Genomic DNA, 19,860 nt, shown 5'->3' on the forward strand with positions numbered 1-19,860 from the left:
CCACCCGTTCCTGTGTGACATTTTTCATCTCATCTTGAGTCCCTGCTACTTTGCACAGTCTTAGCAGAATTCTTAGCTACATCCGTCTTGCCCCAATCAGTGTCCTTCTCTTTGCAGATCCCTGTGTTCCATTTGGTCTCCACAAGATACATTTGCTAGGAAAAGTGGGACAAGGATATGTGGGCTGCTTCTGAGCTGGTTGACCAGGTTGCCCTGGAGACCCTGGCACCGCTAAGCACTCTTTGGGGAGGGTTTACTATCCCGTGACTGACACTCCATCCCCGTCGATGTTGAGAGTGGGCCTGGTGCTAATAAAAGCCTCCGTCTTCCTTTTTGAATCCAAGCATCCATCCTGACATAATTAACCAGGGCAGTGTCTGCCATCCTTGCCCCTGTTCTTTCCCAGCCTCTAGCTGTTCTTTGGGAGAAACACTACTCAGTATTGAGAGTAGCTGATAGGCACCACTGTAAGACATTTTTATGCTGCCTGGAGGTGTGAACGACATCGGTGGCGCAGTTCCAGGGTGTACTTGCGTCTTCATCGATGAACAGACTGTTAATAAAACACAAAAGATAAGATTCCTGATATTTCTAAGGTTCTTCATAGAGTAATTGCGCTTCTTGGAAATCCACGTACTCTGTAGTTGCTCATGGCAATTGTAACTCTCGGCAGAAGGAAGGGAAGTTTCTAGCCAGTGTTGTGGGATGCTCTCGCGCTTCAGAACACTGTACTGGAGAGGTCAGAGTATTTGAAGTTCCTGGATCCAGAGGGGGCAGAAGGTGCTGTGATGGGTTTGGAAGACTCAGAGCCACAACCAGCAGGAATTGGGCTTGTTGCCTTCTTAGGGTAGGTTGGAATAGGAGTTAAGAGTTTAAAACCACTGCTTATGCACACTGTACATTTTAACAAGAATGCTCTTGAAAATGAATAACGCATGCTGAAAGTGAAAATGCATGTTAGATATGAAGTATTTTGAAGGTAACCAGTGTTTCACGGAATTCAACAGCTTTTATTTTAATCGCAGACTTCTTATATGAATACAGTAATTATAAAGGCAATCTTAGTGTTTGAAATTTCAAATGTCTTGTTAGAACCTGACCACTTTCCAATGAGAATTGTCCTTACTGGCTCCACTGAAATGACAAGTTTTGAGTCACACTTATTTGAAATGGTTTTGCTTCGTGGGTGAACACTGGCTGAGGTGGGCCTCCTGATGCTGGGGAGGAGCGTTTGGTGGAGCAGACACTGAACAGTGTGCTGCCTTCTTGGTTTCAGCAGGGAGGAGAGAGCGATGGCTTTTTTCACCCAGAAGGCCAGCCCCAGCGGCTTCCCCAGCCTCCAGAAGTGGGCCCGCAGCCTGCCCGCAAGGTGACGCTGACCAGGGGCGGCCTCCAGCAGCCCCCACATCCGCCAGCGGGGCCCCACGCACACTCGCCTGTCCCTCCAGGGATCAAAAGCATCCAAGGAATTCACCCTGCGAAGAAGGTACTGCTTGTTGCCTGGCGCACAGCCCTGGAAACGCGAAGGTTGGCGCGAGGCAGTGTTCAGACACGCTCTGATTTGTAGCGCGTGGCACACGATAGCACTCACATTCACAAATGAACCATCATTTCCTGTGTTCTGGCTTTGAAAACGCATTAACATTTTCACCAAAGCCTTTTCCTCTCCTGACTTATTTCACAGAACAAACCCAGAAGAGCACCCACAGCCACCCGGGAGTGTGATTGCTTCCCGCAGCTCTGAACTGTCTACCCAGCAGCATCTGCTGTGCTCTCGGGACAGCGCGTGCTGCTGCGTGTCAGCACGCTTTCCTTCCTGTGTTCACTGACTCTCCAGAAATTTCACAAATGTAAAATCAAGTGCGTGCTCATGGCCCCAGTTCAGACAGAGGAAACCGAGGTCTTTGGAGATGAAGTAACTTGCTCTAGGCCACAGTTCCCAGCTCCTTAATCCTTCCCTTAACCCTGGGGATTGGAAGGAGCTTCTCTGAGTTCAGGCTATCAGGCAAGAAGCAAAGGTGCTCACCCTCCCCTTTTCTGTTGGAGTGACTGTGCACTAGGAGCACATCCTGTCATGTACACAAGTGACAGAGTGCCCTTCCCCTCACCTGCTAGCGAGGCATCTTTCTGGCTCCCCAGAGTCTTGATAGTTTCTCTTGGTGCAGAAGCCAGTAGCACCTGTTGGGTGGAGCTATGCAGAGGGAGACCTGAATGCAGCCCTGCTTTGCACTCTGGAGGACAGCAGGCCAGCCGCTCATCCCCCCACGTCATCTTGTCACTTAGAAGTAGTGTTACTATTAAGACGATTCTGGCTCCTTTTGAAGTCTGTTACTTCGTCTCGTCTCATAAACACTTCATGATATGAGAGCAAACAAAATTCTGTTTTGTACTAGAAAACAGATGTGTAGACAGATTCAGTGATAACGCCGGTGTTAAAGTGGTGGACTCTTTAAAGATTGCTGCGGTCTGAATTTTCTTCCTTCAGGTGTCATCACTGAATATATGAGAAAAGCCTTAGAAGCACACCTCCCATACATGCACACACACAGCACACTTGAGTAGAAGCACAACCCCACACACGTGCACACACAGCACACTTGAGTTTCTTCAACTTAAACGTAAACACTCCTGTCAGTGAGGATCGTGATGTTTCCTATCTTATTTAGGCAATTGTGAGGATCTCATAAGAAGGTGCATTTAAAAAAACCTGGTGCTTGGTGTATATAAGTAGGCATTTGTTGGGGATATTATTGTTAATATCATAACTTACTCTAGTTAGAACAGAAGACTAGTTAGTTCCTACTGGTTTCCAGTCAGGGTAACTTGCAACTTTTCATGTACATTTTCCAGTGTAGTTGGTTTCTCTTGAAATAACCCCTTGTAACTGTTGTAAAGCTTACTTCACAGGCATAGTTTTGCTGCCTTCTGCAGAGTACTAAGCATTGTGGAGGTTTTCTCTTCGTTTCCTTTTGTGTGTGTGCACACTCATGTCCTGAGGTTCTATTCCAGTTTCCACCTAACTTTCTGCCTTTTTCTGTGATGGACTGGGAGGCCACTTTTGCATTCTGCCCAAACTCCGGGACACAATTCGGGTAGGCCATCCGGAAACCAAGTGCCACCCATCTCCACCCTGCCTTCTGCGCTTCACCGCTGTTCTAGGCTGGAGACATCGGGCACATATGTTCTCTCTGACTTTCTAATCTGGAGGAAGTATGGGAAAGTTCAGCAGTCTCCTCCCTTTTTTTTGTTTTTGAGACGGAGTCTCGCTCTGTCACCCAGCATGGAGTGCAGTGGTGTGATCTCGGCTCACTGCAAGCTCTGCCTCCCGGGTTCTCGCCATTCTCCTGCCTCAGCCTCCCAAGTAGCTGGGACTACAGGCACCCGCCACGCCCAGCTTTTTTTTTTTTTTTTTTTTGGTATTTTTAGTAGAGACGGGGTTTCACCATGTTAGCCAGGAGGTCTCGATCTCCTGACCTCGTGATCCGCCCACTTCGGCCTCCCAAAGTGCTGGGATTACAGGCGTGAGCCACTGCGCCCGGCCCAGTCTCTTTTTGAAAAGTTCCTTGAGCAGTAGTTTTGAACCCTTGGCAGATTTTAAAAATGGTAATACTTGGGCCCGCCTGAGACCAGCAGAATTATACTTGAGGGTGCCTGGGTCCTCAGTCACAATTGTGTTTTGTTTCTTTTGAAAAGCCTGCAGATGATGGAAATGTGCAGCCATGGCTGAATTTCTGTTGCAGAATCTGCCTGTGAGGGTTTCAGGATAGCAAATGTAGTCTCTGCCAGCTGAGTCAGGTACATGATGCTGTGGCTTGTTGTGACTGTAAGATGGACTTAGCGCTGTGCACAACAGGTCCTGCTGAAACCAGCCTGTAATACACTAGGAGAAATGGGGGCTCTGGGACTCTCAGGACTGGATCCACATTCTTAACTGTGATTTGCAGCAAGTTTCTCAGCCTTCACGGGTGCCTGATCTACCCAGAGTGATAACACAGAGTGCCCACCGAGCACAAGTGTGTGGCCCTTGGAGAGGTGCAGGCTTCATCAGCTACCTCCTCTTCCTCCGCCTACACTTACACTTGCTGGATATTGTTGTCTCATTTAGCTATTAAAACATTCTCTAATAGTGGATAGAAAACTACAGAAAATCTTGGCCGGGCGCAGTGGCTCATGCCTGTAACCCCAGCACTTTGGGAGGCCGAGACGGGTGGATCACGAGGTCAGGAGATGAGACCATCCTGGCTGACACGGTGAAACCCCGCCTCTACTAAAAATACAAAAATTAGCCAGGTGCAGTGGTGGGCACCTGTAGTCCCAGCTACATGGGAGGCTGAGCCAGGAGAATGGCATGAACCTGGGAGGCGGAGCTTGCAGTGAGCTGAGATTGGGCCACTGCACTCCAGCCTGGGCGACAGAGCAAGACTCTGTCTCAAAAAAAAAAAAAAAAAGAACACTACAGAAAATCCTGTAGCTCATGGTATATTTTAATGGATTCTAAGTTATTTGTTCACTTTTATATCTTAGTGATTATGGAAGAAGCTTAAACTTGAAACTCTGAATATATTTTCTTTGTTATCACCAGGCCATCATGCACGGACGAGGTCGAGGAGTGGTCGGTCCCATGGGCCGGGGGCGCCTGATGCCAAACAAGCAGAACCTGCGGGTGGTGGAGTGCAAGCCCCAGCCCTGCGTGGTGTCTGTGGAGGGGCTGTCATCGTCCACCACAGATGCCCAGCTGAAGAGCCTGCTGATGTCAGTGGGACCCATTCAGGTAGCCGCCTAGGGGTGGCATCTGTGCCACGGGTGGTTGTGTCCCAAGACAGTCATTTCGTGATTTCAAACACAGTGCGCATTGTGTTGGCTACTTCATATTAAAATAATACTTGGGAAATAAGACAAATACCTGTTTTGCATACTTAATATCAGAACATTTGCCTCAAATGTCTATTTTGAAATTTTTAGATTCTTAGTTATAAATTTTAAGAAATACTCCAACTGAACAGATTATCCTTTGAGATCCTCATATTGTCATAGAAAGTTCACACTTGCACACATACATACAAAATTTTTTGTTCTATCAAATGACTTGTTTTATTTGTAATGACATTACATTTTAAAGTATTTAGCCTTCTTTTCCTTGCTTTCCAGAAATAGCTTCACGTGCTAAATAGCTGTGACTTGGTTTAGATTTTACAAATATGACAGTATCTTGGACTGTATCTTCATCTCTTAAAGTTGGCTAATTCTAATGCTGAAACATGCCTGCTGAGCTGGCTGCAAATGAGATGCATGGAAGGGAACACAATTCCAGGTCCGTTGGAAACAGGGTTTTCCACGGAAACTCCTGGTCTCTATAGGCCCAGAGCCCTGTAGCTGACCCAGCGAAGAAGCCACCTGCTTGTTAAGTCTGATTTCTGGCCTTCCCTGTCAGTTGTCGCCTGCGGTGCCCATTGTTGCCATTGCCATGCACCCTGCGTCCCGTGGCGGGATCTGGTGTGTCTGAGGGCAGAGCACTTTGGAAATAAGACATTTTTGGATGCACAGAGTACATGTCAGAGTTCTGAGGAGTCCAAAGTGCTTAGTCCAAAGTGTTTCTTTCAAGAATCTCTTCCAGCCTCTAGCTTCTTGGGTGAATTTGGAAACATGTTCACACTAGGGTTGATACGAGTAATTAATGTACATGTTTTAGATCTCCATCTGCTGTTGACAGTTCCTAAAAATGAGTAGATGAAAGCCCTTCCAGAAACATACATATTACTTGGGTTTAATTACTACCATCTTCATTATTGGATTCCTGGGGAGATAGGTTTCATTCTTATTGGTGTGTAGTAATGGAAAGTTAACCCAAAGCCTTTGCTTCTGTTTGTGATAGAGCGGGCTCACTAGTGGTGCAGTTAGGAATACTTTATCAGCTATTAGAGGCGTACAGTTTATGTTCAAGGATATTTCATAACAATTGATCATAACCTGGATTAATTTGCAGGAGCACAGTAGACACTAGAGCATTTTAGATGCATTAAAATGTGGTTATCCTAATCTGAGATTCTCAAAATAAATGGCGATGGAGAATTCTGGTCCAGTAACTGTGTAGCAGTGAGTCCAGATGAAAAAACCCTGAGCCTAGTCTGTTGTGAGCCACAGACCAGTGCGCTTGGCAAGACCTCACGTGTGTGGCCCAGTGTCCTGCTGGTCCTCCTGTCTTTGGGGCGTTCTGCACTTCCCTGTGAGTGGAAGGGTTGCGCTGTTGTTTTCATATGTCACCTGCTGCTTTTGTGGACTTCGCTTCATCGTGTGTAGTCTTGATCATTTTCTTGAATATTTTTGAGTCTGATCGAGTTGTCAAGATCCATACCTGAACAGCAAGTACCGTTTGCTTCTCAGAGCATTGAGTGAGGCTCAGAGCCTACGTTATGAGAATATGCTTGGAACCGTTGCCAAACCAGCTGACTTCTGTCTTGTCTTTTAAATTGAATTTTGCATTTTGTACTGTGGATTTGTATAGATCTCTTAAATGGCCTTTTTTTCCTTGCATTTGCTTCCATTTCCTTTTGAGTGCTGGGATTACAGGCATGAGCCACAAATATTTTTTATCCTAAATGTTTTGGAATAGTGTCGAGTCTCTGTCTCTTTGGGATATGGCACCACCTAGTGTTCACTGGTGTAATGCCAGGTGGTGTCTACACCAGGAGGACCTGTATTCATTCCTTTGGGCCTTTTAGTTGTAGAAAATTCTAGTAACTGCATGTTATTTTTTGTTTCTGTTTTTGGAGATGGAGTCTTGCTCTGTTGCCCAGGCTAGAATGCAGTGGCGTGATCTCAGCTCACCGCAACCTCCACCTCCCGGGTTCAAGCTATTCTCCTGCCTCAGCCTCCTGAGTAGCTGGGACTACAGACACGTGCCAACACGCCCAGCTAATTTTTTTGTATTTTTAGTAGAGTTGGGGTTTCACTGTGTTAGCCAGGATGGCCTCGATCTCCTGACTTCGTGATCCACCCGCCTCGGCCTCTGAAAGTGCTGGGATTACAGGCGTGAGCCACCACGCCCGGCTGTAACTGCATGTTAACTGTACTTTTAAACCCATGGAATCTGAGAACTTTTCTCAGTGTAGCAGTGATGTGGTACCCAGTTTTGTTGTCAGATTAGTGTTTTACTTCCTTAAACTACATTAATAAGCCTCTCCACAAAGTCCATTTCAAAGACGTTTATCTATAGACTCAAAGAGTGAGGAAGAATGAGAAGATTTTATAGAAATATCATAACCAGAAGATGGTCTTCCAAAAAGTTTCGAACTGTAACCATGTTTCAGAAATTGTAACTTGATAAGAACTTGATTCCTCGAAGGCTAGATATTTTTTTTTCTGTCTACTCATAAACCACATATGAACTCTTTCGTTCTTCCTGGGTTCATCTGGAAGGAAGTGAAAGAAGCAAGAAACCGTCCATCTGTGTTAAAGCAGCGGGAAGAAGGGGAGTGGGTGCGCGGCCTCCCAGGCTGGGCTGTGGTGACCAGCTTCTCCCGAGTCAGCTGTGCTCCCAAGGCCAGGGGGGCTGTCATCCCCCAGAGGCTGCTGGGGAGAGCCCTCAGAGATGCAGCGCAGGAGCCTCTGCATGACGCTGCCGATTTGGGGGTAGGCATAGAAACGTAGAAGAGGTACTGCTCAGAGAAGAATCTGCCCTTTGCAGAGCGGATCTCAGCCCAACATGGAGGCCCTGTGAACCCAGCGGAAGGTGGGATCATCTTGGCGTCTGACTGATTATGCTTGTGCTTCGAAGGTAAAGTGGATCGCCAGGAAGACAGACCCTTTACATCTGGCTCTGACTGCAGGAAGGCCTGGTTGTTGAAGTAGAAAATGTTGGAATCTTGAGTGAGCAGTTGAGTCGTTTTGAAGTTTGGACAATTGAGAAAGAAAACACTAAGAAGTGTCAGACACAGATTCCAGAAAAGCCCACGTCACAGGCTTAAAGAACAGATGCGTGTGGGCACATGATGGGAAGCCACAACGGAAAAGCTGGTTAACTGGAGGCTCTCCCACAGGGTTCTGAGAACATGGTGGTTAATCATTCCAAGAGGAGGAGGAGGATTGAGGAGACCTGTGTGAGAACACAGAGCTTGTCTGCGCTTTAGAGGATAAGCATGTGTAAGCTTTAGAGGGTAAGACGGGGAAGACGGGACAACCAGGGATGAAAAGGGAAAAGGAGAGGTCAGGAGATGTTTTAAAATTATACCAGAGCAAAAGGAGCAATGTGCCAGGGCACCCGTAGTGATCACATGGATATGCAAGAGAGCGCAAACGTTGACATTCAGGGGAAGTGCCAGAATTGGTGTCCAGGAAGACCCAGCATGTTATATGATAATAGATGAGCACATGAAATGGGGCAGAAAACTTGGTGTGGGCTGGAGCTGCCCAGAGCACTGGTGTGAATCTTTCTCTACCGCTCAGCCCACCACTGGAATCGTGTGCAGGCTTCAGGCGCCCTGTTTCCACAGGAGGTTGGTCGCACAGTGACCTGTGTATAGAGGAGAGCCCCATGGACCAGTCCTGCACGCTGTTCCATACAGAAATGCTTAGCAGGCACTGAGGGCTCTGCAGGCACTCTCTGCCCTTCCTGCCAGGGAGTGCCTCCCCCACCACCTCTAGTGTCTGTTCTAGGGTGGGGCTCAAGAATTTACATCTCTCATGATTTATAAATTGGGCTTATTTTAAGCAGCTTGACTTGTGTTTAAAAGCAGCTGATATATATTTTTCCTTTAAATGATTCCTTCAGGTGCTAGAATTGTTGGCCAGAGGGAGAAAAAGAGCTTGGTTTTTAGGATTGCAGAATCAGTTGTACTCCTGTAACATCTTAGTTATCTTTATACATGCATGCACACACAACCACAGCTGTGCACAGACATGTACACAACCACAGCCATACGCAGACTCTTCCTGAAAAGAGGAGGAGCTTTTCATGGGGAAAAGAGGCTAGGGTTCTGAACATCACGGAAGCTTTTCACTGCCAGGTGGCGTGGCCGTTGATCTGATCATACGGTTCTGGATGGAATTGCTGGGTACGGATGCAGGAAGGTACCAGCTGAAGTGTATTCTTTTGACTTGCATTTGCTACTTATTTATAGTAGCCCAGTGAGCTTTCCTCAGAAGTTGTCTGAAGATGTCTCTGAAAAATGAAAAGCCAATCAGGGTGAGAGCTGGTGTGCCCGCCTTTCCCCTCTCTCTGCCAGTATGTTATGTGGGGGCTGGGGGTGAAGAAGGAGGTTCTTACATAGGTCAGTATGGAGGCTTGAGGCAAATTCTAACTTTTGGTTTGTTCTGGGTGAAGAAAAGTTTTAACTCTATGGTAGTGTGTTGCTGAGTTGTGTAGACGTGTATGTTTTCACAATGGAAGCTGGCGACCATGTCTTCAAGCTTTCACTGGAAAGTTTCTTTTCCTCTGCTCCTGATAAATTGTGAATACTTGTCATTTTGGTAGGTCAAAAATGGTTGAATATTGACAATTTCTAATTTAATTTTGTATCTAGAAAACGGTTTATTTCTGAAAGGAGGTACAAAAATGTAAATAGGGTAGACAGGAAGCCAGTTTTAGGACAGCACGCTTGTTAATTGTGTCGTGTCTGAAAACCAAGTCATTCCTCTGACTGAAGAATCTCACTGGAAGTTAATGCTTTCTTGACGGATAGCTCCTCAGTCAAATTGAGATTTTTAAACTACATAGATTACAAGTAAAACCTGATACTAAATACTGTACGATTAGCAGCCTGATGCCCTAATTTCACATTGTGAAATTGCCCAAAGGAAGTCACCGCATATATCTAGAAGTGTTATTTCCCAAAAAGAACAGCATATTTTCTTTTTTCTTTATTTTTATTGTTTTTTAAGACAGAGTCTCACTCTGTCACCCAGACTGGAGGGCAGTGGTATGATCCTGTGATCATGATTGACTGCAACCTCTATCTCCTGGGCTCAAGGGATCCTTCCGCTTCAGCCTCCTGAGTACCTAGGACTAGAGGTGCACACCACTGCACCTGGCTAATTAAAAAAAAATTTTTTTTTATAGAGACAGGATCTCGCTTGAGTATAGTATTTCCAAAATCCAGATTCTATCTGTGAATTACAGAATATTGATCATTGTTTTGTGATATATGAAATTAGTTTTCCTTATCCATTCCTAATGAAGGAATTTTTATATTTTTAGACAAGATAAGTTTAGAGAAGGTCCATTGTTGTAGTTCTCACAGTAAGCTCTGCCACAGTATTGGCAGTTGTTGTGTGAAACTGTTTCAGTCACTTTTGGGCATTGCTTAAACCCCCCAGGATCCTGGAGCACTGAGCATGCTAGCACTGTTGCCGGAAGAACGGAGAGAACCCCAAAGGCACGGCTGCAGCAGCTCTAACCTAGGTTAGGGTTGGGGTTAGGGGTCAGGTTTGGGTTACGTTAGGGTTAGGGTTAGGCTGGGATGGACAAGTGACACTCACAACACAGCCCTTTACCTGGGAACAGAACCGACGCATTTTCTCTCTGGAAGTTGCTCTGTTGTTTCAGTGACTGAATATCATTCACAGGCTAATACACAAAAGGGGTGCATGCTGAAATATGAGTCTGGCAGATTGGCAGAGAAAACAGGTCTCTGTCAAGAAATACAGGCGGAATTTCAAAGTCCAGAAAGCCATATTGCAAGCCATATTGCTGAGAATGTATCCAGGAGACTACGTTATAGGGCTTTACTTTTCCTGTTAATGACAAGTGAAACTATCAAGAAATTTCTTTTGTATTCATTTTTTATTTCCAAAAGAAGGGAGAAAGTCTGATATTTTACTGAACTTGTTTCAGAAAAAAGACCAATTCCGTGGCTGCCTCGTGGGCTGCCTCATTGCTGGCCTGTCTCAGTGATGTCCCCAGACCAGTGCTGCTGTTTCTGGGGTAGCCTGCATGTAGGCCTTCTTGATGTCCTTGAATTTGGAGACTTGGACCTTTGTATTTCTGTGTAAACACTGTAGCAGAAGCCCTGGAGGACACCTTTTTCGGAGCGTTGGAGTATTCCTTTAGAGCTCCGCTGGTCTTGTTTACTGATGGACATTCTACAGTTATTAAAATGGAGAGCAGTTTTTTCATATACAGTGTAACTTTTTAAACACTTTCCAAGTCATTGATGTTTTTAGCTGTTTGCTTCCCTTGTAGCTCTTTGACATGCTTTAAAATGAAATGGCCACATGTGCCTCAGTATTTTCAAGGGATCCTGTGCTGGTATTTTCTCTAGCTATTCTGTTTCACTGAACAGAAACTCAGACACAGCAAATAATTTCTGGCCACCAAAAGTGCCTGTTGAGTGCAGTCCTTCAGGACAGTGTTGGCTGATGCCCATGCCAGGAGCTGCCCAGCGACCCCTGCTCTTAGAAGAGTCAGGCAGTGGGTGCGGTGGCTCACGCCTGTAATCCCAACACTTTGGGAGGCCAAGGCAGAGGTGGATCATGAGGTCAGAAGTTTGAGATCAGCCTGGCTAACATAGTGAAACCTGGTCTCTACTAAAAATACAAAAAATTAGCTGGGCGTAGTGGCGGGTGCCTATAATCCCAGCTACTTGGGAGGCTGAGGCAGCAGAATCGCTTGAACCCAGGCGGCGGAGGTTGCAGTGAGCCAAGATCGTGCCACTGCACACCAGCCTGGGCAACAGTGCGAGACAAAGAGTCAGGGGCTCCTGTGCGTGCTGCAGGCAGCAGGCACTAAGTTGACTGTGTCCTGAAGTAATTGGGAAGAACTAGACTCTGGAGCTCTGAGTTGCTTGAGAGTTCACAGAACGCCACCTGACAGATCCGCAGATCGCTGTGCTCTCCTCCTGCCAGCCCCTCCCAGCCCTAGATCCTCAATCAGGTTTAAGAAGGCAGAAAGCAGCTCCCCCTCTTCCTCAGGCAGTAGATTTGAGGACTAGATGTAAGTTATGCTTTTCAGACACTTCCTTTGTAAATCTTCACTGGATTCATCATTTCTTTCAGCCAATCTTCATAAATTCATTTCTTTTTCACTGGCATTGTTTTAGGCCAGTGGGTGGCGACTTCATTTCAGATACCACCATCTAAGACTGGTTTTCACAAACTCTTAAAGTACACAATGTGATCACGTTATGCTGATGGCTGCCTGGGGCACCACTGCCCTCACCGTCACTCAGCCGGATGCACGAGATGGTAGACTAGGGGCCATCGCCTACTGTGGACTGTGGGGCCCCCATACTAAACAGCTTCCTCTGGTGTGATGAGTCCTGTTCTTAAAAAGATTTGTGGGGGCCCCTATTAAAAATCACCTGAGGCCGGGCGCGGTGGCTCAAGCCTGTAATCCCAGCACTTTGGGAGGCCGAGACGGGCGGATCACGAGGTCAGGAGAACGAGACCATCCTGGTTAACACGGTGAAACCCCGTCTCTACTAAAAAATACAAAAAATTAGCCGGGCGCGGTGGTGGGCACCTGTAGTCCCAGCTACTCGGGAGGCTGAGGCAGGAGAATGGCGTGAACCCGGGAGGCGGAGCTTGCAGTGAGCTGAGATCCGGCCACTGCACTCCAGCCTGGGCGACAGAGCGAGACTCTGTCTCCAAAAAAAAAAAAAAAAAAAAAAAATCACCTGATAAGAAGGTGTGAGAAGAGGAGATGCCTCCATCCAAGGGAACCTGCTACCAGGTCTCACAGAGCAGGTTGGGGCAGCTGATGTGGCCAGATGATGGGAGGTCCTAACACTAGACTTGAAAGACGTAACTGTTGCTCTTGGCAATGATTTAGTAAAGCACTGTTTTGGAATAGATTATCTGGATAAGTAAGAAAAATTGCCAGGGAGATAGAAAGGAAAATCAATTAGTTTGTTCCAAGTGTCCGCCTGGACTCATTTTGTGTTAAAGCTAATAATGTTTAAATATATATATTCATATTTTTTATTGTCATTTACAACTGACATTAAAGTGTTTGTTTTCTTCCTCTAGAGTTTACAGATGCTTCCTCAGCAACGGAAAGCCATAGCTAAGTTCAAGGAGCCAGCCCACGCATTAGCATTTCAGCAGAAATTCCACAGGTGACCAGTGTGTTCTGTGCTTGTGGTGATGAGGGGGCGGGAGCAAAGGCCTCCTTCCTGTGCCCTCCCATCCATCATGGTAGCAAGCGTGTGTCCCCACCTGTTCCTATAGAAGGACACCAGGGCACAAAGTGCAGACAGTTAATCCTGTCATGAGGCGTGCGTCCTTTTGTCTGGTGGAGAATTGCCCCTTGTGTTTTAATAGATCTTCCCAGGCAATCTGCCTTTTTATATGATGGGTTTTTATTAAATAGGACCCACCAGGCTCCTTTAGTTTCCTCCCACCTTGGTAGATTGATTGCTGATGTGCAGAGTTAATGTCGATCGTTTCTTTACGTTTTCACAGGCATATGATAGATTTGTCCCACATAAATGTGGCCCTGATCGTGGAGTGATTCCTAACAAGAGAGCCTGACCTTAGGCTGTACACACACTGTGGAATTTCTTCAAGGGAGCTGCCGGCCGGCGCAGAACCCCCAGGAGCACAGGCCTCTCCGAGCCGCAGTCCTGCGTAACTGTTGTCCAGAGCGCCAGCCAGCCCCGGGCCTGATCCCAGAGGAGCTGAACTGACAGAACACAGCAGGCTGGAGTTGGTGTTAGATTGCTTCACGTTCTGTTGTCACCACCAAGAACTCCAAGTTTTTCGTTTTGTTTTGTTTTCAAAGTGCTTACAATGCATGTAGACATTGTTGTTTGTGATCTGACTCTATGATCGATCACAGTGACTTAGATTCAGGAAAGAACATTAACGTCACAAGTTCTAAGTAGTTTTCACAGCAAAGAATATTTGATAATGGTTGCACTTATCTTCAGTGCAGGTTAGAAGAGTCTTCTCAACCGAGCTTAACTCGAGTTGTCTTCTCAGCCCTCAGAAGGCTCTTGTGAAAAACATAGATTAAAATTTGGGTGATGATTGATTGACCTTTGCATACCCTGGAAAGCCAGGGTGTGAGTGGGGTGGTTGGGAATGGCGCCAATTGAACAGCAGATTCTGCTTCTTGTCACTATTTCAAAAGCGTCAACTCTGCGTTCCTAGTTTCGATGAACTCCCCATTCATTTTTAACACACTTCCCAGATAAGGCAGCATGTTGGACAGGCACACAGCATGGCCCTCGGCTAGAGCAAGGGTCTGTGATGGCCTCACCTGGCAGCCCTCTGGCCTAGTTCCCAGCACATGAGGTGGTGGAACGGCCTGAAGGTGGAACAGACCTGTCTGGTTTTTTCCTTTTTAAATGCAGCAAGGTGGCCTGTTTGTCACTGGCTCCGTGACAGATGACATTCCTTGGGAATTTGGTGGCCCTTGCTTCAGTCACCTCTGTTTTTCTGCAGGCTGTTCCAGCAGGGCTGCCCTGTCCATCAGCGGGTGTTCACTCTGGCCTGCCGTTCCCTGTGGGACGTGGGGCGAGGGTGGCTTTCTTCCAGGGACAACATGACCCCAAATGAGACGAGTCTGTGTCATCGTTGAAACTGCTTTTCGTAATTGTGGGTAGGTTCCTGTAGGTGAGACATACTTTCTATAAAGCTACTGTAGTAGAATTCATTCTGGGCAAACACTGAAAAAAGTGCCTTACTGTATTTCTGCTTACGAAAGAGTTTCACTATTTTGGATATATTCTAAAGTGGACCTGAGCTATTTGAGCAAATAATGCTAGGGCATACTCAGACATTTTAGCTATCTTTTATACCTACGATTTCATGTCACATTAATTAATAGAATTAAGGGAAATAGAAGCCCATTCTTTCCTACTGCCGCTGGAGGGAGCATGGCGCTAGGGCCGTCGGCCTCCTAGAAGGAAGGGACTAAGGAGACGGTCACAGACTTGCGTCATCTCGTTTCCACAGTTGACGTTTTATATTACTTTCTCAGATTAAGTTACCAAAACAAGCTGAAGAGCTGAAGCAGGTCTTCTAGACCCTGCGATCCTTCTGTAGCAGTGATTCTAAAGTGGCGTTGGCTGTGTGCTTGAGAGTAACACCCCACGCTGCAGGGGCTGTTGCGGCAGTCCGTCCCAGGAAGCCACAGCGCTTGTAGGATCTGCTAGGACCCTGCAGCTGTGCTGCTGCCACCTCTGCTCCAGAGTGTCCCAGCCAACCCTCAGAAGATGGGATTGTCAGTCAGCCCTGCCTCACCATGCCTGCAGGAGGCTGTCCAGGCAGCAGGTCCGTGTGCCCATCAGCGGGTTCCCACGGCTGTCACTGCCCACTCATTTCCACAGCTAGATACGGATGTGTTGATACATTTGGTCTGGTTTATTTGGCTCAGTGCACAGCTGCGCTGGGGTGGTGACTTTGGTAGCCCTTGAGCTCTAATTAAGAGAGATCCAAACCACTGGGTACCCACTGGGCAGTGGGAAGGCCTCTACCGACTTCCTTTATCACTGAGGGCTTTCTGATGAGATGAAATGAGCTTCATGACTTTTTTTTTAAACACTTTTTGAAGTAGTCTGAGTGTGCTGTTTAAAACCAGACATCTGCATGTGGTCTCTGAAAAGTAGGCATTGAAACAGACTTCTTTGTAGTCAGTGTTAGTAAAACGGATCCTGTGTGGGCCTCATTGTGAAGATAGACTTCATGGCCACCGGAAGGTCTGTTTCGGTGTCACCTGAGTGTGACACAGGCACTGGGGTGTGCATGTTTCTCTAACTGTCCACACATGCACATAGGCAGACTTTCTCATAGAATATTCTTGAAAGGTGATTGGCAAAGTCATGCGGGCCTGCCTTAATGCACTGATTAAAACAGCCCAACACAGTCCGACCTCTCAGTACCCACGACCGTCGAAAATGGATCCTTAGTACCAGACAATCCCAGTAATGAAGGTTGAGTTTCCTCGAAGGAAACTACAGAAAAGGAAAGAAGCAGAATTAGAAAGGAGTGGTACTTACACGTTTGGTGTGCTGCTCACGTGAAGTCGGCCCACACCAGCCAGACCCTCGTGGAAGATCTGCTGCAACCATTATCTTTGTTCTTGATTCATCATGCATTTAAAATGAGATGCAAGAGCATTTAGCATACAATGTAAATATGGACCTTTTAAAATTAAAATATTATTGGATTGGAAGTGCTTTCAACTCAGCCACATCTTAGCTATTAGTTTCTTCGTGTTGTCTTATCAAAGTTTAATGGATACAGTTCCACAGTTGTTGATGTGTTTGTGTGTATATTCGATTTTTATAAAGATGGTAGTAAGTCAATACATTTATCCTGATCTGTGTATTATTTGTTCACAAATTCAAGAAGCTTAAAGGCCATTAATATCAGTATATCTCATAAGGTAAACCAGTAGCTGATTATGTGGAGCCAAGTTACTTCTTTTCTTTTTGCGTTATCTCGTTTTGATTTTGTGCTGTAATAGAAGTTCACTTAGCTGCTTACTTTAAGATAACCTTGCATTACCACTGGTCTGGCCACGTTTGTTAAATCCTTATACTGATATTCTTCTAAAGAGTAAATCTCATTTTTCCAGACAAATTGTGAGGGGTTTCTCTGCTTTCTGGACAGGCAGCAGCCTCCGTAGGCACCCACACCCCGCCTTGCTGGAGGAGATGGGATGGGCGGGAGGTGGCTTCACCGTGACTATTTTTATTATGGGTCATTCTTAGCATGATTTGTAAAGGTCTCAGACAAACAGTTGTTGAAGCTTGCTTCTGTGGCATTTCTGAATTGTGGCAGAGCTTAGATCCTGCACCCAGGGCTCTGTTTTTCAAACAGCACCTTGCTCAGTTCTGTGAACAGAAGGCCTTGTTACTGAAGGAGGTGGAAGAGGAGTTTAGGGTGAAGAGGAGGAAGGGATGGACAGACCCAGGTGAGGAGAGGCCTGGCGATGGGGGAAGCTGTCATCTCAGTGTTAATAATCAACTTGCTTCTAACACACTGGCTCATCAGGGGAGGTCATCCAGGCCGGTCAAGTTGAGAGCCCTTGGGCCAGGGCGCTTGGTGGCACAGGGGCGTCCACTGGATAGCCTGGAGGAGTAGGGGAGGGGAGCGTCTTCACTGGGTGGTGACCAGCTGGGACAGGACAGGTAGGGCAGGTGAAGGACACCCAAGGCCCTGGAGCCTTTGTCCTGGGATGGGTTTTAAGAACTCATCACTTTTGTTTTCTTTTGGCTTTTGTTTTTTTTGTTTTGTTCTGTTTGTTTTGTTTTGTATTTCTTTGTTATTTCATTGGGAAGGTAAGCGGAATGTGCTCATAGACCATCAGATGACGCTTGTCGAAGGCAGGTCCTAGTCACGTAATTGCACAGGACAAGGAGGTCAACGTGTGTGATGGCAGCGTGCTGTGCCGGCACATCGTGGAGTCCTAGAAAGTCTTTAGTGCCTGCGGCTGTCCCCTCCTCTGCTCTCTCCCTGGAGAGGACTGCCAGCTCTCAAGGAACACTCCCGGTGCGGTGTCTGCGGTGCCCGTTGTGGGTGACTTCAGGCTTCCCGCTTTTGTGTTGCTCTTCCTGGGATTCATTTTTTTATTGCCCTTCTTCCCTACTTGTAGGCCCAGCTCTGGCTTCACATAATCGCTTTTAGACCCAGTTTGGCTTCCCTTCACTAAGCTATGACCCTCCACCCCCTTTTTTTTTTTTTTTTGGGGGGGGGAGGGAGGGAAAGGGGTGGGTGAGAGAAAACTTGAAAGGTATCATTGGTTCTTCAAAAAATTATAGGTGACGATTATACCAGGGAATTGACTGATAGGAGTGGGTGCAGGACAGGAAAGGATCCGAGACACCCCACTACCACCACTCGGAAAGCCCCGAGTCCAGATCGACTAGGGAAAGGCTTAGACACTTTAGTGTATTTAAAGAGCATTTCAGTTAACATTTTCAACTATTTTTAAAGTTTGTGAATGGAGGTTATTTTGGACATTCTTAAATATGAATTCTCCAAAGGCATTTAGCCTTGACTTAATATTGAATCCTAAGGATTTTATGTAAGGTTTTTTTGCAACCTATTTAATTTTTTTATATGCCTAACTTCTGAGGTGCATAAGCCCGTGGTTTGTGTACTGGAACGAAAGTGGAACTCACTGATTCATATTGGATCCCCAGGTATACCTCCTGCTGGTAGCATATGGCTGGAAAAGGCCGTTTGCCTCACACATTGTAACCTGCCTTGGCTAGCAAATGCTTTAAATGTCTCAACTCTCTCTTTTCTGTGTCATGAAATCTTTAAGATTGGCGGACGGAACAGGTATTTTAGTGAGACATTTCTTGAGTACTTGCTTTTTCCTTTTACTTCTAACCAACTAAAAGATAAGGAGGTCCTCATGTTGGTATTTTGCTTGGTTTTATTTTACTGATTTTAAAAGGTATGTAGAAAAATGTAGGCCTTTAAAAAGAAACAGCATGTAGTTTATTTTAACATGCTCCATAGAGTGGATAGGCAGACAGGTACTATGGTAATGTATTCCGTATTTAATAATTTAATATACTCTAGAAAGTAGACCTCATGCATTCTTTCAGCATGATTTTCTTTTAAACTACTTTTCATTTTAAGGGCACCCATAGCAGAAGCTGAGTTTTCAAGGACTATTTAAGTTGTATGCATTCTGTAGTGTTTTCTTAGGTGTGTAACATTTTTAATAACATGCATGCACAGAACACAGTGGTGCCCTGAACCAAAGGAGCAAAAAAAGCCATCACTCATTTCTATAATCGAGCTTTGCTTTCCACAGGCGTGGGATCCAGGATGGTGTCCTCTATGAGGACTTGAACTCTTGGGCTTTAATTCCACTGTTTAATTTTCAGGTACCACAACGACACAGCACAGAGTGTGACCTTTTTCATGTCTGAGCTGATTCTGTTTGCTGGACGTGTCGTCTTCTTGCTACTTTTCATTTAGTAATGGGATCACCTGGCCATGCCATGCTCTGGGCTCTCCCTCTCTGTCCATTTCTATTGTGCTTTCCTGCCTAAATCATCTACCATTCTTAACACTGGTAGCTCCTGTCCCATTCCGAGACTCACTCTCTCAGACTTTCCCATCTCCCTCGCTTTCCATGCTCCTCTCCTCTGCCTCCTGGCTCCACACTGGGTGAGGGCTGTATTCCTGCCACTCTGCTCCGCCTCAGCCTTGAGAACTCCACGTGGGCTGGGAGGGAAGGTGCTGACCTTTCTCACACTGTGTTTACAACTCCATCACCTCTCAACCTTTGCTTTGACAGGTCTTTACTCACGATTTATTCCTCCAGGTCTTTGATTGGAGAGAGTAACTTTTTAATTCTGTTGTTTTGCAGTTTGGCTCTGTAGGAGTGAGTGGCGATTCAGATGCCAGCGTCCCGCAGTGTGCGGTCCGTGCCCTTAACCACCCGCTTCTTTGTTTCCCGCCCCTCTGCTTTCGCAGGAGCTCTTGTGCTTGAGTTCAGTGTTAGTGGTAGCGTGGCTCACTCCACTTGGAGGTGGCGGCCGTCTGACCGTGTGTTACCGCTTTGCCGACGGGGCCTCCCAGCCCTGATGCGTGCACATTCTGCGGGCTGCACGCGGGGTGGCTGTGGTTGGGGGCGAAGCTGTGTTGACTGGGAGAGCGTTGGAAATTCAGACATCGAGAGATGACGGGAGTGCGTTTCTCTGGGTTTGATCTCCACCCCGTTTTCTCCCAGACACCGCACTTAACTTGTGGGAATGCCGTTGCCTGTTCTACCCCTTTGTTCACTTTGCGTTAACTGCTGTGGTAACTTTTTCAGGATCTGTGTGAAGAATGGTAATGACATAGTTGAAAATGTACTGTTGTGTGTTTCATTTGTGTGATTTCATACCAAAAAATGTGTTTGAACTATATTGTGTGTAATTTGGAAGTCATGTTAATAAAACCTTGCAGTTTCCA

At 46.3% G+C, this 19,860-nt stretch overlaps 1 protein-coding gene across 12 annotated transcripts in view; it reads left to right on the forward strand.

Annotated features, from left to right (window-relative positions):
* RBM33 (RNA binding motif protein 33) overlaps positions 1–19,860 on the forward strand; it is a 134,029-nt gene extending 114,169 nt beyond the window's left edge. For 6 of the 12 annotated variants that reach the window (XM_045388069.3, XM_074036458.1, XM_005551263.5 and 3 more), the window contains 4 exons: positions 1,277–1,486; positions 4,583–4,771; positions 12,961–13,049; positions 13,396–19,860. In XM_045388069.3, coding sequence (XP_045244004.1) covers positions 1,277–1,486; positions 4,583–4,771; positions 12,961–13,049; positions 13,396–13,444 — 537 coding nt within the window. In that variant the 3' untranslated portion in view covers positions 13,445–19,860. The remainder of the gene's footprint in view (positions 1–1,276; positions 1,487–4,582; positions 4,772–12,960; positions 13,050–13,395) is intronic. The other 6 variants (XM_005551264.5, XM_074036455.1, XM_074036456.1 and 3 more) reach the window with 2 other exon arrangements.

The sequence above is a fragment of the Macaca fascicularis genome, chromosome 3, assembly GCF_037993035.2.
Source record: "Macaca fascicularis isolate 582-1 chromosome 3, T2T-MFA8v1.1".
Classification (NCBI taxonomy): domain Eukaryota; kingdom Metazoa; phylum Chordata; class Mammalia; order Primates; family Cercopithecidae; genus Macaca; species Macaca fascicularis.